This window comes from Chrysemys picta, chromosome 3 (assembly GCF_011386835.1).
Source record: "Chrysemys picta bellii isolate R12L10 chromosome 3, ASM1138683v2, whole genome shotgun sequence".
NCBI classification, from domain to species: Eukaryota; Metazoa; Chordata; order Testudines; family Emydidae; genus Chrysemys; species Chrysemys picta.
The window spans coordinates 31,796,535-31,817,350 of NC_088793.1; the positions used below are offsets into that span (position 1 = coordinate 31,796,535).

Genomic DNA, 20,816 nt, shown 5'->3' on the forward strand with positions numbered 1-20,816 from the left:
ATCCCTGAGTGGTGACCGTATGTGCTACTGTACTATAAATGGTAATCAGGATGTTTTCCCCCCAATAGTCAAATAAATAAATAAAAATCCCAGAAAAAATGTTTTAAATATTGTCCCGTTGCAATATCTGCGAGAAGAACCAAATTTCACTGAAACCTATTACACCTCTACCCCAATATAACACAAATTCGGATATAACGCAGTAAAGCAGCGGGGAGCCCCAGGCCCTTTAAAGCACCGCCTGAGCCCCGCTGCTTTACCGCGTTATATCCGAATTCATGTGGAGCCCCGGGCCCTTTAAATCGCCGCATGAGCCCTGTTGCTGGAGCTCTGGTGGTGATTTAAAGGGCCCGGGGCTCCTCGCAGTGGCTAGAGCACCGGGCCCTTTATAAATCACCGCTGGGGAAGCCGGTCCAGTCTGGCACAGCGTACCAGTTAAAACTCAAATAATGTAATCTGCAAACAACTGTTAACATTTCAAATAGTCTTCCAGAACAATAAAACCTCCCAACAGTACATGTTGCCGGGATTAGAGCCCCCTCCATCATTTCCTTCACGTACCGCTACTTACTGTTTTGCTTCAGGAACATTCTAGAACAGAGGTGGGCAAACTTTTTGGCCCGAGGGCCACATCTGAGAATGGATATTGTATGGTGGGCCATGAATGCTCCCAAAATTGGGGGCTGGGGTATGGGAGGGGGTGAGGGCTCCGGCTGGGGTGCGGGCTCTGGGGTGCAGGAGGAGGCTCTGGGCTGGGACCGAGGGGTTTGGGGAGTGGGACGAGGATCAGGGCTGGGGTAGGGATTTGGGGCATGGGAAGGGTCAGGGGTGCAGGCTCCGGGTGGCACTTACCTCAAGTAGGTCCCAGAAGCAGCGGCACATGTCCCTCTTGCTCCTATGCAGAGGCGCGGCGCGTTGCCTCGTCTGCAGGCCCTGCCCCTGCAGCTCCCATTGGCTGCGGTTGCCAGCCAATGGGAGCTGCAGGAGCCACGCGGCGGAGCAAGCCCCTGACCCTGCTCCCCAGCAGGAGCTCGAGGGCCTGATTAAAATGTCTGAAGGGCCAGATGTGGGCCCCAGAGCCCACCCCTGTCCTAGAAGAACAAATGAGACTTCCAAAGTGTCCTGATAATAATTTAAAATCAGGTTTTGGTGAGCCAAGTTGTGAAATTAATTCTAGAGCTCAGGATTCCACATAAATACCCGACCACCTTTCCTGTCCTGTTGCTGCTATATGGCTGTTAGCCTGATTTCTAATAGTAGCTGCCACAACATGGAGAGACGTAATCACTCCAGCAGGTCCAAAACCATTGAAAAGTATGTTAGGTATGTTATGGTCTCGTGTATAAATCCATACCGGGGAATATTATAAAGTTTTAATCAGTTAAAAAGCCATTGGATTATTAGTTCAAGTATACATACATTTAAAAAGTGCATATTCTATTTTTAGGAGTTTATAGTTTCAGTAGTTGTGCTTCTAAATCACCTAGATGATTTTGTTTTCTAGATTAGTTATGAATTGAAAACACTAAAAATGTAATTGGTATTGTACATGGTGGCACTATGAAAAGATGTTTTGGCATCTGCCAACTCTTGTTCTGGTTTAATCAGGTAATATATCATATGGATTTTTTTTCCTTGGGGCAGCGTAGCACTTAACAGACAAAATTCTTTGTTTATAAAGGCAGATTCATTATGGTAAAATTAACACAGAAGTCTAATTCTTGGTTTAAAATTGTCTTCCACAAATAAAGGCAAAAATATATAAAATGTCATTTCTCACTAACACTTTCTTTACAGTTCTAGTTTTTTCCCAACCTTTTCTGGTTCCTGGTATCATTTTCTGTCATGTCCACAATTCAAGTTAGGGATTAGGGGGTATGGAATCTGTTCTTGTTTACCCCATTTTTTATGGAGTTTAAATTCAACCAGTTTAAATTGAAGCCAATCTACATTCACTTGCTAATATGTATTTAATCTGTCTCTGCCGAGTTTGGTGTTTGCCCAAATAGTGTTGTGGTTTGCTTTTTTAGAGGGACATTATTGCTCATAGTGTGGCGGGGCCTAAATCTGAGTAGGCCAGGCCATTCAACTGAACAGGGTTGATGTAGGCATAAACCCCAAACAGGCTCAACCAGCCATTATAACTTTAGAATTAAGTGCCAATACAGGTGGGGCCAGATTCTGTGCTGATTTCAATGGGATTACTTGAAATATATATTAGCAGAGAATTTGACTGGCTGTTTTGTGGCTTCTGTTTTCTCCCCAGTTGTCTTTGTCAGAGTGAACAATGCATATGTTTAGGTCTTTCTTTTGTTTCCAAGGCTTTCCCTTAGTTATTTTTTTCCTCCATTTATTTAGGTCTTCAAACTGTACAAGATGCCTGCTTAGAAGGTAAAATTGAGGGCTGCTTTCAAAGTGGATTCCTAGGGGCTAACTGTTCTGGGAAATCCTCTCTTCTGATGCAGGAGAATGCTGAAAAAACCTTTTTAATTTAGATTTGTCTGCTGGAGAAATGCAATATAAAGAGTGTTTAAGCGAATTTACATAAGTAGATCTTTTTTGATAGGACTGGGTTTGCCTTTGCTTTTGCCAACAATGTATGTGTTTCGTTCCTGCTATTTTTAGTTCTGATAGCTTTAAACCTTTTGTAATAACAGAAAAAGGAAGTGAACAGTGAAATCACTTTAATAACATATTTCCTGGTAGGAATGACTTATCTATGAGGCCTAGACAGAGGATGTCATTTCCTGGATTACTTATCTTCAGTTTGGATGGTCTGTTTTACTGTATAATCTTTTGACCCATGCATGTTCATCAATGTTCATAAATGTTATACAAATTTAATGCTCTTAGGTGAAATATGCCTTTCAGCAACAGTTTAGAGCTTAAAACATCTGTTGGTCAAGTATTAAAATATAGAGAGGTCTTTCATACAAGAAAACATGTATTTGAAATGCCTCGTATTTGTTTAATGTTTTCGTGAACCTTAATATTTGCTTTCTTTGAAAGAACTTTTACAAGATTTTTTCTACCACTTCTCCCAGGAATAAAGCAAAAACACAGAAATATTGGTTTTGGGTTTGTTTTTAGCTTCTACTTTTATTTAAAAAAAAAAAAACTTTTTATAAATATCACCTAAAACAAACACGCAACTTCAAGGATAAACGTTAGACTTCGAAATGCTGCCTGTTTTCACCAGCCCTGATTTTGTTGTTGCACTTTGTGGATGATAGACATCAGAAATTAGTAAGATTTCTAGTGATCTAGGATGGACCTAAGTGGCATAATTTTCATCTCAATTTCTATGACTGTTCATTGGCAGCTACATGTAAAAGCTGTTTAAATTTTTATGGACAGAATTTGGGGAAAGCTGGGAGAAGAAAGAGCTAATCGTACATTTGGCATAATTAAAGTGATACAATTTTACAATCTTCATAAAATATAGGAATTGGTGGGTTGAAGAGAAGACTCCTTGACATAAGTGTAAAGGTGTGGCCACTCACGAGCGCCTCTTGCATGCCTGTTTTTTTTTGGTGCCCTCTGCTGGCAGTTTCTCTTTTTAGCTGGGTTTTCAGTGACTCAGCCCCTAAAGCCAAGTCACACACAGTCTGTTTGTGAAACAAATGGAAAGCAAACCTCTTCCAGGGTAGCACAGTCCAACAAAAGGTTGGCCCCTCCCCGAAGTCCTGAGTCCTGTCTCTGGGCCTGTTTAAGCCCTTGCCCCCTTCTCGATTGCCAACCAAAACTTGTTGCCTCCTTGGCCACTCTGCCTGTTGGGGGACCCAGGCCCGCCCATTACTCTGGGTCCCAACCCAGGGACCCTACAACTAGCAGCCACCTGGTGCTTCCTTCACTATTGTCTATTGCTGCATTGCCTGGGTTGCTTCCCACTCTGTCCCATCGGCTTCTTGTGTCCTCTGCCTGTTCTTCGTTTAAGCAGCGTCTCCCAGGCCTCCTTGCCTAGAGAGTCGATAATAATCTCTGCCCTCTTCTCTCAGGGTTCTTTCTCACAGGCTCCTTTACTTGGTGAGCTTATAACAAGTTTCTCGCCCTTGTTGGGGCTCTTTCTCCCAGGCCTCTGTGCCTGGAGAGCTTCAGAGTCTACCTCTGCTAAGGCAGGGTTTCTCTGTAGTCTCTGTACCTGACTAAGTGGGTATTCACCCACGAAAGCTTATGCTCCAATACATCTGTTAGTCTTAAAGGTGCCACAGAACTCTCTGTTGCTCTGTACCTGTGGAATCTCCCAGCCTTCCACTCCTCCAGGTCCCACCCAGCTACTGCTCTGTCCAGCTGCTGCAGTTTCCTCAGTCACTCAGGAACAGGGTCCTTCCTTGAGCCTTCTAGGCTCTAATTGGCTGCCTCCCCTGCAATCTCTTTAGGTCGTGACGAGGACCCCACTCTACTGCCTTTTTTCTGGGGCGGAGTGTTGTAGGAGCACAAGGCCATCTGGAGGACCTGAAAGGGCCTGGTACACCCTATCACCGTAAGACATTTTAACAATGTCACGGTGTGATGTTGATAACTTACATTTAACTGTTACAACTGTGTGGACCTTCTGGTACAGTGTCACTAAAATGTATAATTTGATGCCTTTTTTCCCCCCTGGACCTATAAATAGGATATAAATTGAACATACTAATCCATTCATTTAAAAAACAAAACAAAAATATAATGCAAAAAGACCTTGCAGTTCGTAAATAGCCGGAAGTAATTTTCAATTCTCTTCCAGCTTGTACAGATTCTGGAGTAGTAGTTTAAAAAAAAAAAATTACAGTGACTGTGACAGACTGACAATATCCTGGATAAACCTTATGGAATTAAGAGAAACTTCTTAAGTTAAACCTTATTGAATTTGGGTTAATATCTTTGGGGGCCCATTGTATTAAAAATGTAATTGTATATGTGGTGTTATGGAATTATATGTACCTTCTCTAGATGGAGGGGGTTGCTAATATACTTTCTCTGTTATCAGCCCTTTGAAGCCAACCCCCGGAGGGGTATGCATATGCTAGTGCAAACTTGATTCTCCAGGAACCAACAGACAAAGAAAGGATTTTTGGATAAATAGCCTGGTTTTAAAGTGGCTCAGGCCTTCTTCCTGATCCAGCAAACAGACAGGACCTCTGGTCCCCGGAGGGCCCCAATCCTTAGGGTAGGATGGAAAGACTGGGGCTACTGAAGCACCATAAGACTGTATGCTTGTTCTTAGCTGGAGCTGTGATGAACTTGTGATCACAAAGGAAAATCCTTGGGTGAGGATTTGAAGGACTGCTTCTGTCAGAGCCCATGGTAGAGTTGGGGTGTTCTCTGGTAAGCTTATTAGCATGAGTGTAGGTTCTTTTATTGTTTTTGGTATGTTTTCTCTGTCATGCTTTTACCTTAAGGATAAAATAGGCTTGTATAAAAAGTGCTTTGTGGGTTTGACTGGGGTATTTGTAGGCTACACTGTTCCCTGGCTTCACTGTGTTATTCCCAGCAGAGACAGGCTGGGTTGCTCAAGCATACCTACTTGCTTTCTCTTCAGAGACAATTAAAAGGCTGAATTGCTACAATTATAATGTGCCAGATTACAAATAGTGTCTGTGAGGTGTTTGAGTAATGTTCAGAAACACTTATGTAAGTGGATTATCTAAATTTTTAGTGAACATACCATGTGCTGCCAACTACAGGGGTTCTTGTGCCTTCCTCTGAACCATCTGATGCTGGCCACTATTGGAGATAGAATGCTAGACTGGATGTATTAAGGGTATGATCCGGCATAGCAATTCCTATGATAGTGTATTTCTAAAGGTAGAAATTACAGAATTGAAATCTGCATGTTTGTGGTCGTATATTATATATTTATGGTCAGTTAAGGCTTCTTGTAAGTTTTTCACAGGGAGACTATATCTAAGAGTATGGCTTCAGTTGTGTCTGCAGTTCTTTCAAAAAGTACATCATGGTGTCAAACTTCTGGAAAGTAGCGGTGACAACTTTAAACAGTGTGTTAGAAGCAAGGAAATGGATTAGGAGTTATTTCTCCTCTTCCTTTGGGGAAACTGGTGTGGCACCCTGGCTCCCCCTTATTCACTACTGTCATATCATTAGGATATATTTTGTACAAAGCATGCGTTGTGAGATATCAGTCTAAAAGTCTTGATCTGCTAGACATTAATATCTCGTTGGATTGTATGTGCTGTCATTGTATGTGAAGTTATGAAGTTTGACCATGAATGTGTTACTGACACATGTGAAAACACCCACAAGCAGCCATTCAGGTACAACAGTAAAAAGGCTAAACAATGTTTAATGTCTTATTGAGGAAATGCACAAAAGCACAAGGAATTGTGTATGATAGAAACCTCTCAGAGGTAGCACTACACAATGGGAACTGTTTGACCCAGGTCACAGCAAAAGAGCTTTCCAGCAAGTGAGAAGAAGATATAAAAGGGGGAAATGACACCTTCCCTACAACAACACACCTGGAAACACCTGAGGAACAAAGACTGACCTGGGGGAAGTGATGATCCCAGGCTCAAGGGATTTCTAGCCTGTGTATGAAAACTTGGGAAATCCAAGCTGCAAAGGAAAGGCAGCTTGTGGTTTAAGAATCTGCCAGCCTGTTTATCACTCAGGGTGAGAATTTGCTAATTCATATCTAACCTATTTAGTATGTTAAACTTAGTTTGTTTCAGAGTGGTAGCCGTGACAGTCTGTATCAGCAAAAACAACGAGGAGTCCTTGTGGCACCTTAGAGACTAACAAATTTATTTAGGCATAAACTTTCGTGGACTAGAACCCACTTCATCAGATGCATGGAGTGGAAAATACAGGAGCAGGTATAAATACATGAAAAGATGTAAATTGCCTTACCAAGTGTGAGATTAGTCTAACGAGACAATTCAATTGACAGCAGGATACCAAGGGAGGAAAAATAACTTTTGAAGTGGTAATGAGAGTGGCCCATTTCAGACAGTTGACAAGAAGGCATGAGTAACAGTAGGGGGAAATTAGTATTGGGGAAATTAGGTTTAGGTTTTGTAATGACCCAACCACTCCCAGTCTTTATTCAGGCCTAATCTGATGGTGTCCAGTTTGCAAATTAATTCCAGTTCTGCAAATTAATTCCAGTTTCAGGTTGGAGTCTGTTTTTGAAGTTTTTTTGTTGAAGAATTGCCACTTTTAGGTCTGTTACTGAGTGACCAGGGAGATTGAAGTGTTCTCCTACTGGTTTTTGAATGTTAAGATTCCTAATGTCAGATTTGTATCCATTTATTCTTTTGCGCAGAGACTGTCCAGTTTGGCCAATGTACATGGCAGAGTGGCATTGCTGGCACATGATGGCATATATTACATTAATAGATGTGCAGTTGAACGAGCCCCTGATGGTGTGGCTGATGTGGTTAGGTCCTATGATGGTGTCCCTTGAATAGATATGTGCATAGATTTGGCACCGGGGTTTGTTGCAGGATTTGGTTCTGGGGTTGGTGTTTTTGTTGTGTGGTGTGTAGTTGCTGGTGAGTATTTCCTTCAGGTTGGGGGCCTGTCCCACAAGGTCTGTGAGAGTGAGGGATCATCCTTCAGGATAGGTTGTAGATCCTTGATGATGCACTGGAGAGGTTTTAGTTGGGGGCTGTAGGTGACGGCTAGTGGCCTGTCTTGTAGTAGGTGACTTCTGGGTACCCTTCTGGCTCTGTCAATCTGTTTCTTCACTTTACCAGGTGGGTATTGTAGCTTAATTTCCCCTATGTTCTTTTGACATAGCAGGTCAGTTGTGTGCAAACTCCTTTTTCCTTGAAGAAATACCAGTTGGATAAAATTTTGGAATTTAACAAGTTTTTTGTCAGTACATTTAAACACAAGATAGTGGCTCTGGTGCTGGTATTTTCCAGAGAAGTGGTGGGCGGCGAACCGCTTCCATTGGGAACTGCAGGCGGCCAATATAAACAAACTGTCTCATGGCCCACAGGTTGCCCATCACTGCTCTGGAGTATATGTAATTTTTTTCATGGTAAAGTCATTGCACTATAGTACTTGTATTAGGTGAATTGAAAAATACTATTTCTTTTGTTTTTTTACAGTGCAAATATTTGTAATAAAAATAAATATAAAGTGAGCACTTTGTATTCTGTGTTGTAATTGAAATCAATATATTTGAAAATGTAGAAAACATCCAAAAATATTTAAATAAATGATATTCTCTTATTGTTTAACAGCACGATTAATTGCACGATTAATTTTTTTAATCAATGTTTAATCACTTGACAGCCCTAATAATCACATTTTCTGGACCAAAAATCTGGCCTAACATGAATTTATGCTAGTGAGGAGGAATATGTGTTCTTTTGTATATGTATCTATGTTGTAGCACAAATCTTTCATTATGCTTATCTTGAGGACCATATTGGTCCTACCTTTTGGCTCTTTCCCACCTGATAAATATTTCCCCTCAGCTCTCCTGCCTGCTTCTGTGGATGGGGGATTTGGATGACCTCTGATTCTTCTAAATACATGAAACTTCCGTTAACAGTGTCTTTGTTTCTTCATGATTGGACAATTTATGTATTTTTGGAGACAGCCTTTTGAGCTTTGGTTTCTAAGAGGAGGAATCCAGTTAATATGGTTTCTTTGGAGGAGAAATTTTGCATTTTTCCTTCTCTGAAGATATTATTGGACTAGATTCTCACTCACCTGTCCTACTTCCCATCAGTGTTGATAAGGGAAAGAAATATTTTCAATAACTAAGCTTTTTTTAATAGCCTCTTTCTGTTCTATAAATATTCTTTGGACTTCTATTATACTTAGATTTTGGGGAACTCTTTGCTTCCCATTCATAAAAGTTACTGAAACCAGTTATTCTGTACAGAGGCATTGGCAATTTATTTCAGAATGAGGATTGTCTTACTGTGCCTCAAAGAATGAAAATGTTTTAAGATGTACGGAAGTTCTGGCTTGTCTTGTCCTAGGGAGTCTGGATTCAAGATCAGAAATCTAGTGAAATGATATCTTCAGTGAGGGAGAATTCTAAAACACATGCTGCTGCCCTTGTGCCTGTGCAGTCCTTTTGTGTTCATTAAGATAACTATATTTGTATAATGGAATTGTAGTCTGTGCTTGAGTAATATAGAACCATACTTATTACAGTAGTTTTAAGACAGAGGTTAATTTTGAAATTCTAGAAGCATGTTTACAATTACAATTAAGTTATTTTTATTTCTTTACAGGATGGCCTGAATTCTTTGGTCCTTGATCTGGATTTTCCAGCACTGAGGAAAAACAAGAACATAGATAATTTCTTAAATAGATGTAAGTTGCACTTAAACATGTTTGATGTCTTGATTGCACTATAACAGTCTTGGAAGCTGAATGCGCAGAAATACTATACATTACTTATGTGCACTTTGCTAATCACCACAAAACAGAGCCTGCACTCTAAAAACAGCATTCCCTTCTCAGTAGATACTTGAGATCGCATTGCTGTTGTGATGTTTCATTACTAAAATGTAATTACTATGTCACAGGGTCTGCACAGGTTTCTGCCTCTCGCCCTGTGCTGAGGCTGGTAAAATAAGAGTTCTCACGCCGTCTTCTCGTGTTTCACCCTGGTGCTTTATTTTACAGTGCCACTGTGCAATCCCCTTTATCCCCCAACAGTTATCCCCTTTCTAACCCATTCCAGGGTCTCTTGGTCCTTGAGGCTCCCTTCCTGTGGTGAGGAGATAGAGCTGAAGCCTCCTGTCCTCTCCCAGGCTAGCCTCCCAACTGAGTTTTGTTCAGGGCTTTTATAGCCCTCCCAGCCTTCAGCCCAGCTGTTGCTGCTTAGCTCAGTCTATTGCAGTGAGCCAGCCCTCATTAGGGCCTGCAGCTGGGCTCCCTGCTGGCTGTTTTGAGCCTCTGCCCTGGCCTCTCTGCCTGAAAGTAGGGCCTAGCCAGCATTTTAGCAGGGCATTCAAGGGGTTTCACCCCTGCCCCACCACATACTCTTACAAATGTATTGCAAAGTATTTATTAATATAGTGATCAATACTAAAGTATTATCAGTAATTAAAACAATACTAGTCAAATGAGTATTTTTATGATGCATTATCTTTACTTTATTTTATCTTTTGCTTAAGTACCAATTTCAAAATTCAGTAATTCACAAGTCTTACAGTTGTTAGTGAGGTTCTATTATAATCTGCAAAAAAAAATAAGTATGTAATTACTCAAAATGGCATACACTGTCATGTAAATTTTTAATAAAACTATACTTTTAATTCAGAAAAGTCCTTCTAACACATCTTAAATGGATTTTAAAGTATGGCCGTTTAGTTACAATGTTTGTTTTAGGTGCATCTTTGCCATGTAAATAACAAATTTAATATGACTCTTTGTTAAGCCACGTCAAAACATAGCTGTTGTCTATGCAAGGAAAATTTTCCTAAAAATTCAGTCTTGTTTTAAAACCAATTGGAGCTACAGTATAGACAAAGCTGTGCTAGCTGATGCGGTTTTTATAACTAGCTTAGTTAAAACTGCTTTCTAAACTAGAACTCAAGCTTGTTGGGGGAGGGGGAATTTGCAATTACTCAGGGGATATCCACTCCTTTCAAATGTTAGTGTCCTGTAAAAGCATGCATAAGCCAGGGAATAAAAGCAGGAACCATAACTCCAGTCTGGGGAGCAAAAATTCCTTTGGTTATCTGTCCCTTAAGGGTAGTATGGCCTAATGGTCTGCCTACCCCATTATGTGGCATGGCCCTTTAAGAGATTGAAAGATCTGATTATATATACGAGGATCTGGGAGACACTTGAAGAGAGGAAGCAGTCCTGGGGGTAAGAAGCTTTCAGGAGGAAATCATATTACTGTTTCTTTAAGGACTTATGGCTGGGAGCTTTGCAGAGAGGGTGGGGCAAGGCTCCCCTCTCACACAACCAATTGAGAATGACCTGGGAGAAAGGGACTAGCATAAAGGTGGCCTCCTCTCTCATGGCAGAACAAATGCCAGGAGATACTAGCAGTGAAAGGCTGGCTTGCGGAGCAACATGAATGCTAATTAAGGAAAAGGGACTAGCTGGGGTAGAAGCTGGTAAAGGCCCCCCAGTTGCCTAATATACAACTCATCTCCAGAGAGGAGACCTGAGAGCTCCTAGAAAAATCTGACTAACAGAACCCAGCTCCATGGAGGAGAGCTGGGGAGACTCCTGGGTAGGGAGAAAGTAATACAGCCCCATTCTAAAAAGAGATGGGGATTCCTGCTTAAGGAAGGACTGGAAAGGGGCAACCCCGAGAAAGAATCACGAAGGGTTCCTGGACCAGAGACTGTTCTCTGTTCCTGTTGTGAAAGAAACATATTCAGTAGTATGCTTAACCACTTGATGGCTATTGAACCTCACAGGTACATCCTAGCAGATTGTACCTGCTATGCTGCTGAATGTACTAGATATTTTAACATTCCACCCTTATCCAAAGAATGTTAGTGGATAGTAGCAGCACAGCAGGTGGCAGAGAAGTGAAAGTTTGAAAGGTTTAAGGTTGTCATGTTGGGTCTTTAACTGCTAAAATGTTTCTGGAGGCTTGAAAAGTGTATGTTTTTAAGGCATTAGGTAAAATACAACTGAAATCAGAATAGTACTAGTTTTCACAGTTAAGAGGAGATGATAATTCAACTGTTTACGAAGAAATACAAAAAGACTGCAATTATGGCTTTTAATTCTGAGCAAATGGTTTAAAGACAATGTAGAAGTTAGTTGACAATTTTAACATTTGTGTTCAAATGGCTTGTCTTTATGTCTGGATGACAAATATTACCAGAGCTATTCGCACACTGCTACAGATCTGTCTTTATGACCTCATTCTTTAAACTTGTTTTAGATGAGAAAATTGTGGAAAAAATTCGAGCTTTACAAATGAAAGCTGAAGACTATGATGTTGTTAAGGTGATTGGAAGAGGTGCTTTTGGAGAAGTACAGTTGGTAAGAATGTCTACTCATCATCTGATTACTACTTGTCAGCTAGATTTATTGCACCAGCTAGATACTCTTAGTGCCACACTTTTAATGGAAAGTATGCACATTTTCAAACATGGATATAGTTTTTTTAATTCTCTGCTTGTTGTAATTTAGTATCAATTTCCTTGTTAAATATAAACTTTGTGGCATAAAGAAATCCAAGGGAATTAAATGTTCACAATATATCCTTAACACTCTTTCCTGTGCTGAAGCTTAGTAGTGTATTGAAGATTATAAAATGAGACCTCTAAAATAGTTAACCATAATTGTGCATTGCAAGGGAAAGAATTGAAAAGCTGTTTCCCTTACCTAGGACAGCTTCAGAGTATTTAGCTTGTGTCAGGTATGTTTTTTCTTGGCCACAAATGGTCACTATAGTGTAATAATATCAGGAAACCTCCTTTGTTGGTAAACTGTCAATAGTGCAACAAGAAGGCTTTCCCCACAGTTCTCTCTTGCTCTTGGTACATGGGACAACAGTTTTATAATGCATTCAGTTAATATTATTTACATACAAGGTTTTTATTCCAAATTGCTGCTATTAATTTTTGTTTCCAATTTAAAAATCCACATAGTTTGTTTTCAAGGTATATTACCCAATGTAAATACCTATTTAGGAATTTACATAAAGATGAGATTACAGAACACTTCATCTGCTGATTTGGGTCGTCGATAGTTTCCTTTGCAATTGATTTTGATGTGGCCAAGGCTGCCACGTGCTGTTGTAGGATAAATCAACAATTTTAAAATTAAAAGTAGGGTGTGTGTGTGTGTGTGTGTGTGTGTGTGTGTGTGTAATATATATAAAATACCTACTTTAAATTTTATACATATGTTTTCACAGACTTCTTATTTTAAAAATTTGTTGTAAATATAATAGATGTAGGACCAGCTGGGATCTGTGTCGGAAAGTGCCTATAAATTTCAGAGCTTTGTGATAGTTGTTTTTTTCTATGAAGAAGAGGGGAAAAAAAGAATGTTTGCTCTTTGCCAAGAAGCATTGCTGTAAGTAGTTACAAAATAACACTTCAAGAAAGGATGTAGAAATACTTAGAGAAGCTACAATGAAATTAGACACTTACAGTCCATTTATAAAACTGCTAGCAGTTCCCAAGGCTGGTGAAATAATAAAAACAGAGCCAAGAAAATTATCCAGAGTATTTTAACAAATAGAATGTTGAAGAAAAAACAAGGCACACACATAAGGTTCGTGACAACTTTTGTTATTTGTATTTCTGGTTTCCCCTGCAGAAAGCTGGGTTAATTTTCAAAGAGAAATATTGTAGATTTGATATGTCTTGACCAGTAAATACACATTTGGCTTGGTTTAAAATAAATAGAAAAAGTTTTCATCCCCTATCTCTATACTTAGTAATACATGTATTGCTGTCTTAATTAGATACTGGATTCCTCATTAAAATTACTGTAACTAAAAAAAATTGTGTCGCAGTTTAAATAGAATAAAGTTTTTTGGATAGTGTCTTACATGCAAAATATGCCTAAAATGCTTTCCAAAGTGAAATAATAGTTTGGAAGATAAATGGGAGAGAGAAAATAGCAACTGTAACAACATTTGCATGACTCATGGGTAAGGCTAAGATTTTGTCACGGATATTTTTAGTAAAAGTCATGGACAGGTCACGGGCAAAACAGAAAAATTCACGGAGCCAGTGACCTCTGTCTAACTTTTACTAAAAATATCCATGACAAAATGGGGATCTGCGGATCCCCACACTACTTCAAGCAGGGCAACTGCAGGGACTAGGAGTGCCTGTAGCAGCTGGGGGCTGCGGGGTACCCCGTCGCCTGCAGCTCCGGGCATCCCCCGCTGCCCGCAGGGGCTGGAAGCTCACCCACCGGGGCCAGGAGCTTGGGTTCAGGGGCTGGAAGCTCACCCACCGGGGCCAGGAGCTTGGGTTCCTCTGCAGCAGCCCAGAACTGTCTGCCACCTCTGGTGGCCGGGAGCTCAAGGGTTCCCCTGCTGCCATCTGCTGGGAGCTTGGGGTTCCTCTGCCGCGACGCCCCCAACGGCAGGGAGATGGGGGTTCCTGGCTGCCAGGAGCTGAGGTGTACCCTCACTGCCTGTGGCAGCAGGGGTACCCCACAGCTTCCTGCTCCAGTGGGTGGTGAGGGGATCCTGCAGCTCCTGACCACTGAAGCTGAAGTAATGGAGGCTGCTGGAAGTCACGAATTCCGTGACTTCCACAATCTCCGTGACTAAATTGCAGCCTTACTCATGGGTAACTTGCAAGTTTGGATGTGATTCATGTGAGCCAGTGTGAAAAAGCAGTGATTTCTTGGCAAGGTCATCCCTATGTGACAATGTGAGAGTGCAGCTCTTACACACTCTACCTCTAGGTGAGCTCTGCTTGGCTTCAGCAGAGTTAACGAAGAGCCCACAAAATATAAGCGTTGCAGGGATGACTGTCTATCATCAGGTCTTTAAAGATGCACCCTGGTATTGAATAATCTGCTCTCAGTGGTAGAAGAAGAGAAACTACATCTTAAGGCCCACTTGACAGAAGAGGACCTGCTGCAAATAATTTTATAAGGAGGAAACTCTCCCGGTACGCCTCCATTCAGTCTGCCTTCCACTACCGATTCCCATATCAAGTGTTATTTTGCAATACTTCCAATAGAGATTTTTTTTGTTTTGCTTGACCATAGAAACGGGAAGTGCTTAGGAGAGATGCTACAGGTATGTACTTGGTTCATGGACTAACAGAGAAAGCCAGAGTGCAAATGGGCTGGTGTGGAGTACAGTCCTTCCTCCATCAGACAGGAGGAAGAGGGAAAAGAATGTTGTAATGTGTGTTAACATTCGTAATATGTTCAGATAAAAATGCATGTGTGTTTGAGCTGGCATTGGTTTCAGCAAACGCCCCAGAAGAAGGCCTAAAATAATTGTTGGGGGTGGAGGGAGGGAATTTTGACACACTCAGATTTACATAGATCTTTTTATACATTTCATTCCAACTTAAAATGATACATCCCAAGTCATTATTTTTAAATGATAAAATTTAGACTTTGGATTTGCTCTACTGTAAGGGTGTTTATAAGCTGCAAAAAAGTCTATGAATTCTGTATATCGAATTTTTTTAAAATCACTCAATTTTGTAGTTATTAGCCTTGTATAATCTATAAAAACCATAATGTTGTGTGCTCCTATTGCTGAATCTAGAATAGCAATGAACTGAAAAATACTGTTCGTGGCTCTGTGCTAACATTAGTCATGATGAGGGCATACATAGACATTTTGACTTCAGAAGGTTCAATACAAGTTGAAATTGTTGAGCTCTAAGCCCCATCACTTTCTGCTGCATTCAGAATATTATCATAAGTCTTTTCAAACTGTCATGGATGATGATTTACAATAATTAAAATGTATAATTCAGTTTACAACCAAGATAGGAATTTGCTTTGGCAGGCTCTAAAAACAGAGGCACCATAATAACATAAGAATGGCCACATTGGGTCAGACCAGTGGTTCATCTAGTCTAGTATCTTGTCTTGTGACAGTGCCCTATGCCAGATGCTTCAGAGGGAGTGAACAGAGCAGGGCACTTTATCCAGCGATCCGTTCCGTCATCCAGGTCAGCTTTTAAAGTCAGAGGTTTAGGGACACCCAGAACATGGGATTGCATCCCTGAGCATCTTTGCTAATAGCCATTGATGGATCTGTCCTCCATGAATTTACCTAATTCTTTTTTGAACTCAGTTATACTTTTGGCCTTCACAACATCCCCTGGCAATGAGTTTCACAAGTTTACTGTGAGCTGTGGGAAGAATTACGTTTGTTTGTGTGTTTGTTTGTTTTAAACTTGTTGCCTATTAATTTCATTGGATGACTTCTGATTTTTGTATTATGTGAAAGGGTAAACAACACTTCTTTATTCACTGTCTCCACATCATTCATGATTTTGTAGACCTCTATCTCATTCCCCCTCTGCCATCTCTTTTCCAAGATGAACAATGAGTGTTTTTAATTTCTCCACCATGAGTAAAATAAGATTGAAGAGCTGAATCAAATCAACAAAACCAAAACATTTACGTTTTCTCCAAACAGTGCATACCGTTCTGCATCATAAATATTTCTGTACTAAAGCAAGCCAAAAAGATGGCACATTAACATGTCTAGCAGAAGGGTCATCCTGCAGTGGAAGCCAACTCCCCCAAAATGTGCAGCTCCTATATGAAAGCTCCCCCCAAAAAGAGAGCTAATGCAGATTAGTTTCCCCAATATTCATGTTCTGCCTACTCAGCTGGGGACAACACATTTTGTGGCATTTAGTCTTGTGCATAGATTAACAAATACCCTTCTCCTGTACTCAGATATCAGTCCTGCAGAGGGAGACCAATTGGTTCTGGGCTCAGTCTCTGACCTTGTTGGAAAAACTGATACTCCAAAAGTAATAAAACTCCACTCTTGGATCCTAGCTTTGGGTGTAGAGAGACCAATATAGCTGATGAGCAAGCTAAGAATGTAGAAGTCACATGATGGGAGGGTGAATAGGATGCATCCTATCTTCAACTGCCAATTCCTTTTATTACGCATTGAGTGAGGAGCAGTGACTATATTGTATGTTTAGATTATGGCCAATAGTTTATGCAAAGGGAGGGTAATGTGTATTCAGTATGTGGTTTTGCATATTGTTTTCTCTTGGGGGAAAATCTTATTGATTGAAATTCAAATATAGGTGGTTTCCTGTGTTTCTTCTCTTGTGCCTTATCACAGAGTACTGGATTATGGTCCAGTGATATTGCTGACTGGCGTAATCCTTTACCATAAGAGCTCCCTGCCTACACAATAGGGAAAGGCCTACCCCTAGTTGCAGAGTATGTTGGGTCCATTTAGCATACCTTTGGGTAGTCAGTGTCTCTGGATAGCAGATCCAGATCGCATAATTTCACTGTTAAATCTATGCAGTCTTATGGAGTTCCTGAAGACCACACTGGTCAAGATGTGTGTAAATGGGCTACCACTTAATTGTTGTCATTAAACATGTAGCGCATTGTCTATGGCTTCTGCTCTGCCTGCAGGCAGGGTGCATGCTTCAATGCTAGCCTAGATAAAAGGAGCAGATGTGTCTTTTGTCTGTTGCCTCCTCCTTTAGGAGACTAACTCAGGCTCCATCTCTGTAGCAGCTTTAACTAAGTTTACCTCTTTATTGCATCAGCAGCATATCCTGTGATATTTTAAGTAGGGTGACCAGATGTCCCGATTTTATAGGGACAGTCCCGATTTTTGGGTCTTTTTCTTATATAGGCTCCTATTACCCCTCACCCCTGTTCCGATTTTTCACATTTGCTGTCTGGTCATCCTGATTTTAGGTTACTTTCCAAACCTTTCTGCTTTTAAGTTTATCTCTCCATGACAAGCCTTGGCACCATTATCAGTACTAGATTTGATGCATGGAGAAAGCTGACTATTTAGAACAGCCGCATTATTTCCTCAATATGCAGATTACCTTTTGATATAGTGATTGGGAGGGTCTTCAGTGCACCTCTTATGTGGTGGCAGAATGTGTCTTAGGGAGGCTTGTCTTTTAAGACATCATTAATTTGTTTTACATTTCATTAATGAAGCAGGGACCAGGCTATAGAGTAACTGTGATGCTTTAAGAAAGCATACATGAATCAAACTAGCTTTAGTGCATGGTGGCAACATGAAGGAAATTTGACAGATTTCCCCCCTATATTTTGATATAAGTTCCCTTTCAACTTTGGCATCTCATTTCAGTGCAGTTGGATGCCATTTACAGCATCAGGACAATTTCACAGGTGCCTAGACAAATGTTAACACCCAGTGAACATACATATATACATACACGCTCACACATACACACTGCTTTGAGGAAATGGCTTGATAATTCTTCATCTTAGATGCCTCTAAATTAGTTGCTTCACTGATGGCCATATTGATACTACAAGAAAGGTCTCTCCTAGGTCCTTTCACACACATGGCCTGCTCAGGACATGGCAAATCTATGGATGTGTCATTGCCACAGTTATTCATTGTCTTGAGGTACTTCTGTTTCTCAGTGCTGACTGAGATAGTGAATATATTCTTCAGTTTTCTCAGGAAATGTTTTTAGCCACCTGATAATTTGACACCCCCAGCTCAGTCAGTGAGACAGATTCTTGTCTCCATTCCCACTGCTTTGCACTCCACATGTGCTACGTAGGATTTGGTTTCTGCCTGTAACTGGCCAGTAGAGAATTTCTCTAGTGGCAGTAAACTTTCCTTTGGCATAAAGTCAGCTGTGCATGCCACAACAACCCCAGAACTGCTACTCTGATTCCCCAGTAGTGAGTGATCGCTTAGGGATCATAAACTGGTGGCATGACTTAAGGCTGACCCTAGGCAGCTTTATCCCAATTCCTCTGATGAGTAGGTTTTTCTCTGAGGGCCTCTGTGCCAGTATTTCTTCTGCAATTGAGCAAAAGGATTTATGGAAGCTCTGGTTTATGTAATATAGCTTTCAGTGCATTCAACAGTTCTATGCACGATGTTGATATTTGGAATGGGAAAATAATTAGTTCTCCAAGTAATCTTATGTGAGGACATTTCCTTAATGCCTTAAATTGTATATACTTTAGAGGTATTGCCACATATGGCTAATTTTTTTAAATCTACAGTTCCTATAAGCTAACCATCTGGAAAGTTGTTGCCTAGTAACAGGCTGTGTAAGAGGCTGATCCCTAAAATGTGCATACCTGTCTAGGCAGCGCAAAGCTCAAGTATTCAAGAACGTAGTATACACGTACCTAATGATGTTTCTAGACATGTTTTGGCTACTTTCCAGAGTGTCTTGTGCCATGATTATTTTTCTGCTCGTACAACTAGTGCTTATTGTCTCAAGGAACTGTAATGCCTGCAGCTCCTCAGAATGAGGTGGTTGTTTGAGGTTTCCATGGTTACAGACAAGGCAAGAGGCTGTGAACATTTTAAAGACTTTACTATGAGATCAATAGGAGCATAAGACATATGCTGTTATGCAAATCGATACATCCTTAAAATAAACAATGTTTAGTTGCATAACTTATTTGGTCACTAGCTGATCAATAGTTTTCTAGTTGATTTTACTAAATAGTCTGTCCTGGAATACACCAATCAAATCTCTAACCTTCTGATTCTGGTTTTACAAATTTAGGTTATTTACTATGTAAAAGAAAGCTGAATCCCTTTTGTAAAACCAAAAAGGGAGATGCATTCATATATCTAAGATGGAATAAATTTGTATTCTGTATGATTCAGATATCTGTTTTAGTCCTCAAAAGAAGCTTTAGGAGAATTCAAACATCTGTCCTTTGAATATTTGTTTCATCTTAATACTATATTGTGTCATAATTTCTGAAGCCATCCCTTTAAGGACACTAAAAGACTTTAGTGAGTCCTTAAAGTGCCAGTTAGTCTCTTTTATGTCACAGAGATTGTCAAATATCTCCACAGAGTTGTATGTCCAAACTCTGCCTGCTGTAGAGTTTTCCAGACTACTCCAGATTTTGTATATGCATCCGTAGAAGTGGGCTGTAGCCCGTGAAAGCTTATGCTCTAATAAATTTGTTAGTCTCTAAGGTGCCACAAGTACTCCTGTTCTTTTCCAGATTTTGTGATATAAGTTCTCAATTAGCCTGTAATACAAGTTTTAGACCATTTATTCAGTTTGAGCCTAAATGGATTGAGGAACTGATTAGGAACACAAATAGAAATAAATGGTCAATTGAAAGAGACTAAAGTGGATTGCCCGAAGGATTTGTAGTGAGACATGTTGTTTTAATACTTTAATGAACTGGAAAAGAGGGCGAACATTGAGATGGTAAAATTTCAAATGACACAATTTAGGCTACTCAAGACTACTAATGTTAGGAACTTCCAAAGATCCTAACAAAGTTAGACAATTGGGCAAGACTGGCAGGTGAAATTAAATGTAGAGAAATGTAAAGTAGCACGCTGGAAGGAACAAGTGGAGTTACTCGTAAATATTGGGTTCTAAATTAGTTGCAATAACTCAGGAAAATGTTTAGGGTATAACTGTGAATAGTTCGATGAAAGCATTTCCTCAGTATTGGTTTAAAAAAAAAAAAGGCAAACAAATGCTAGTTTGCTTTAGGAATAGGATAGAGAATAACACTGTAATGTTACCATACTATTATTGATAGATGAGATGCTTGAATGCAGTTCTTGCTGATCCATTTCAAAAATAATATAACAGAATTAGAAGAGGTCTAGAGAAGGGCAAGTAAAATGATTACAGACATGGAAATATTGGGACAGTTTAGATAAATTGTGACATAAGGGTATATAAAATAATGAAATCTATAAAGAAGGTCAGTTGGGTGTTCTTATTTACCTTTTATTGTAGAAGAATAACAAGATGATGTCTTATAAAGTTAAAAATCAACACATTTTAAAATGAAAGGCAATATTTTTTGAACAATGTATAATTAAGCTTTGAAGTCACTGCCCCAGGTACTATTGAAACAAAAAGCTCAATAATATTAAAAAAGAGACATTTATGAATATGAAAATCTGCAATTAAACTTGTTAGAATAAAAATGTATAAGGGATTGCAACCATTATGCTTTAAGATATAAAAATATGTTTTTCCTCTACCCCTGTTCCACATGCCCTGATGGCTTTCACGTATTGGTTTATTTTGTTGTTTTCAGTGTGGGGCATGTGTGTTCTAAATGAGTGGATGAAAACGATTTGTCAATGATTGCTAGATTTCAGTGTCACCATTTACATGTGTGAATTTGCAGTAAAAATATATTTCAGTAATTACATCTTATTTTTAGTCTGTTCTAGATCTAGATACCTTTTCAAAAAGCATTGTGAAGTT

The 20,816-nt window shown here is 40.0% G+C and overlaps 1 protein-coding gene across 8 annotated transcripts in view; it reads left to right on the forward strand.

Annotated features, from left to right (window-relative positions):
- ROCK2 (Rho associated coiled-coil containing protein kinase 2) overlaps positions 1–20,816 on the forward strand; it is a 157,229-nt gene that overhangs the window by 71,478 nt on the left and 64,935 nt on the right. For 7 of the 8 annotated variants that reach the window (XR_010599429.1, XM_005293112.5, XM_005293114.5 and 4 more), the window contains exons 2-3: positions 9,204–9,285; positions 11,834–11,934. The exons of the other annotated variant lie outside the window; for it this stretch is intronic. Coding sequence is in view for 6 of the 7 variants with exons in the window: in XM_005293112.5 (XP_005293169.1) it covers positions 9,204–9,285; positions 11,834–11,934 (183 nt within the window). In the remaining variant the exon portion in view is untranslated. The remainder of the gene's footprint in view (positions 1–9,203; positions 9,286–11,833; positions 11,935–20,816) is intronic. 8 annotated transcript variants of the gene reach the window in all.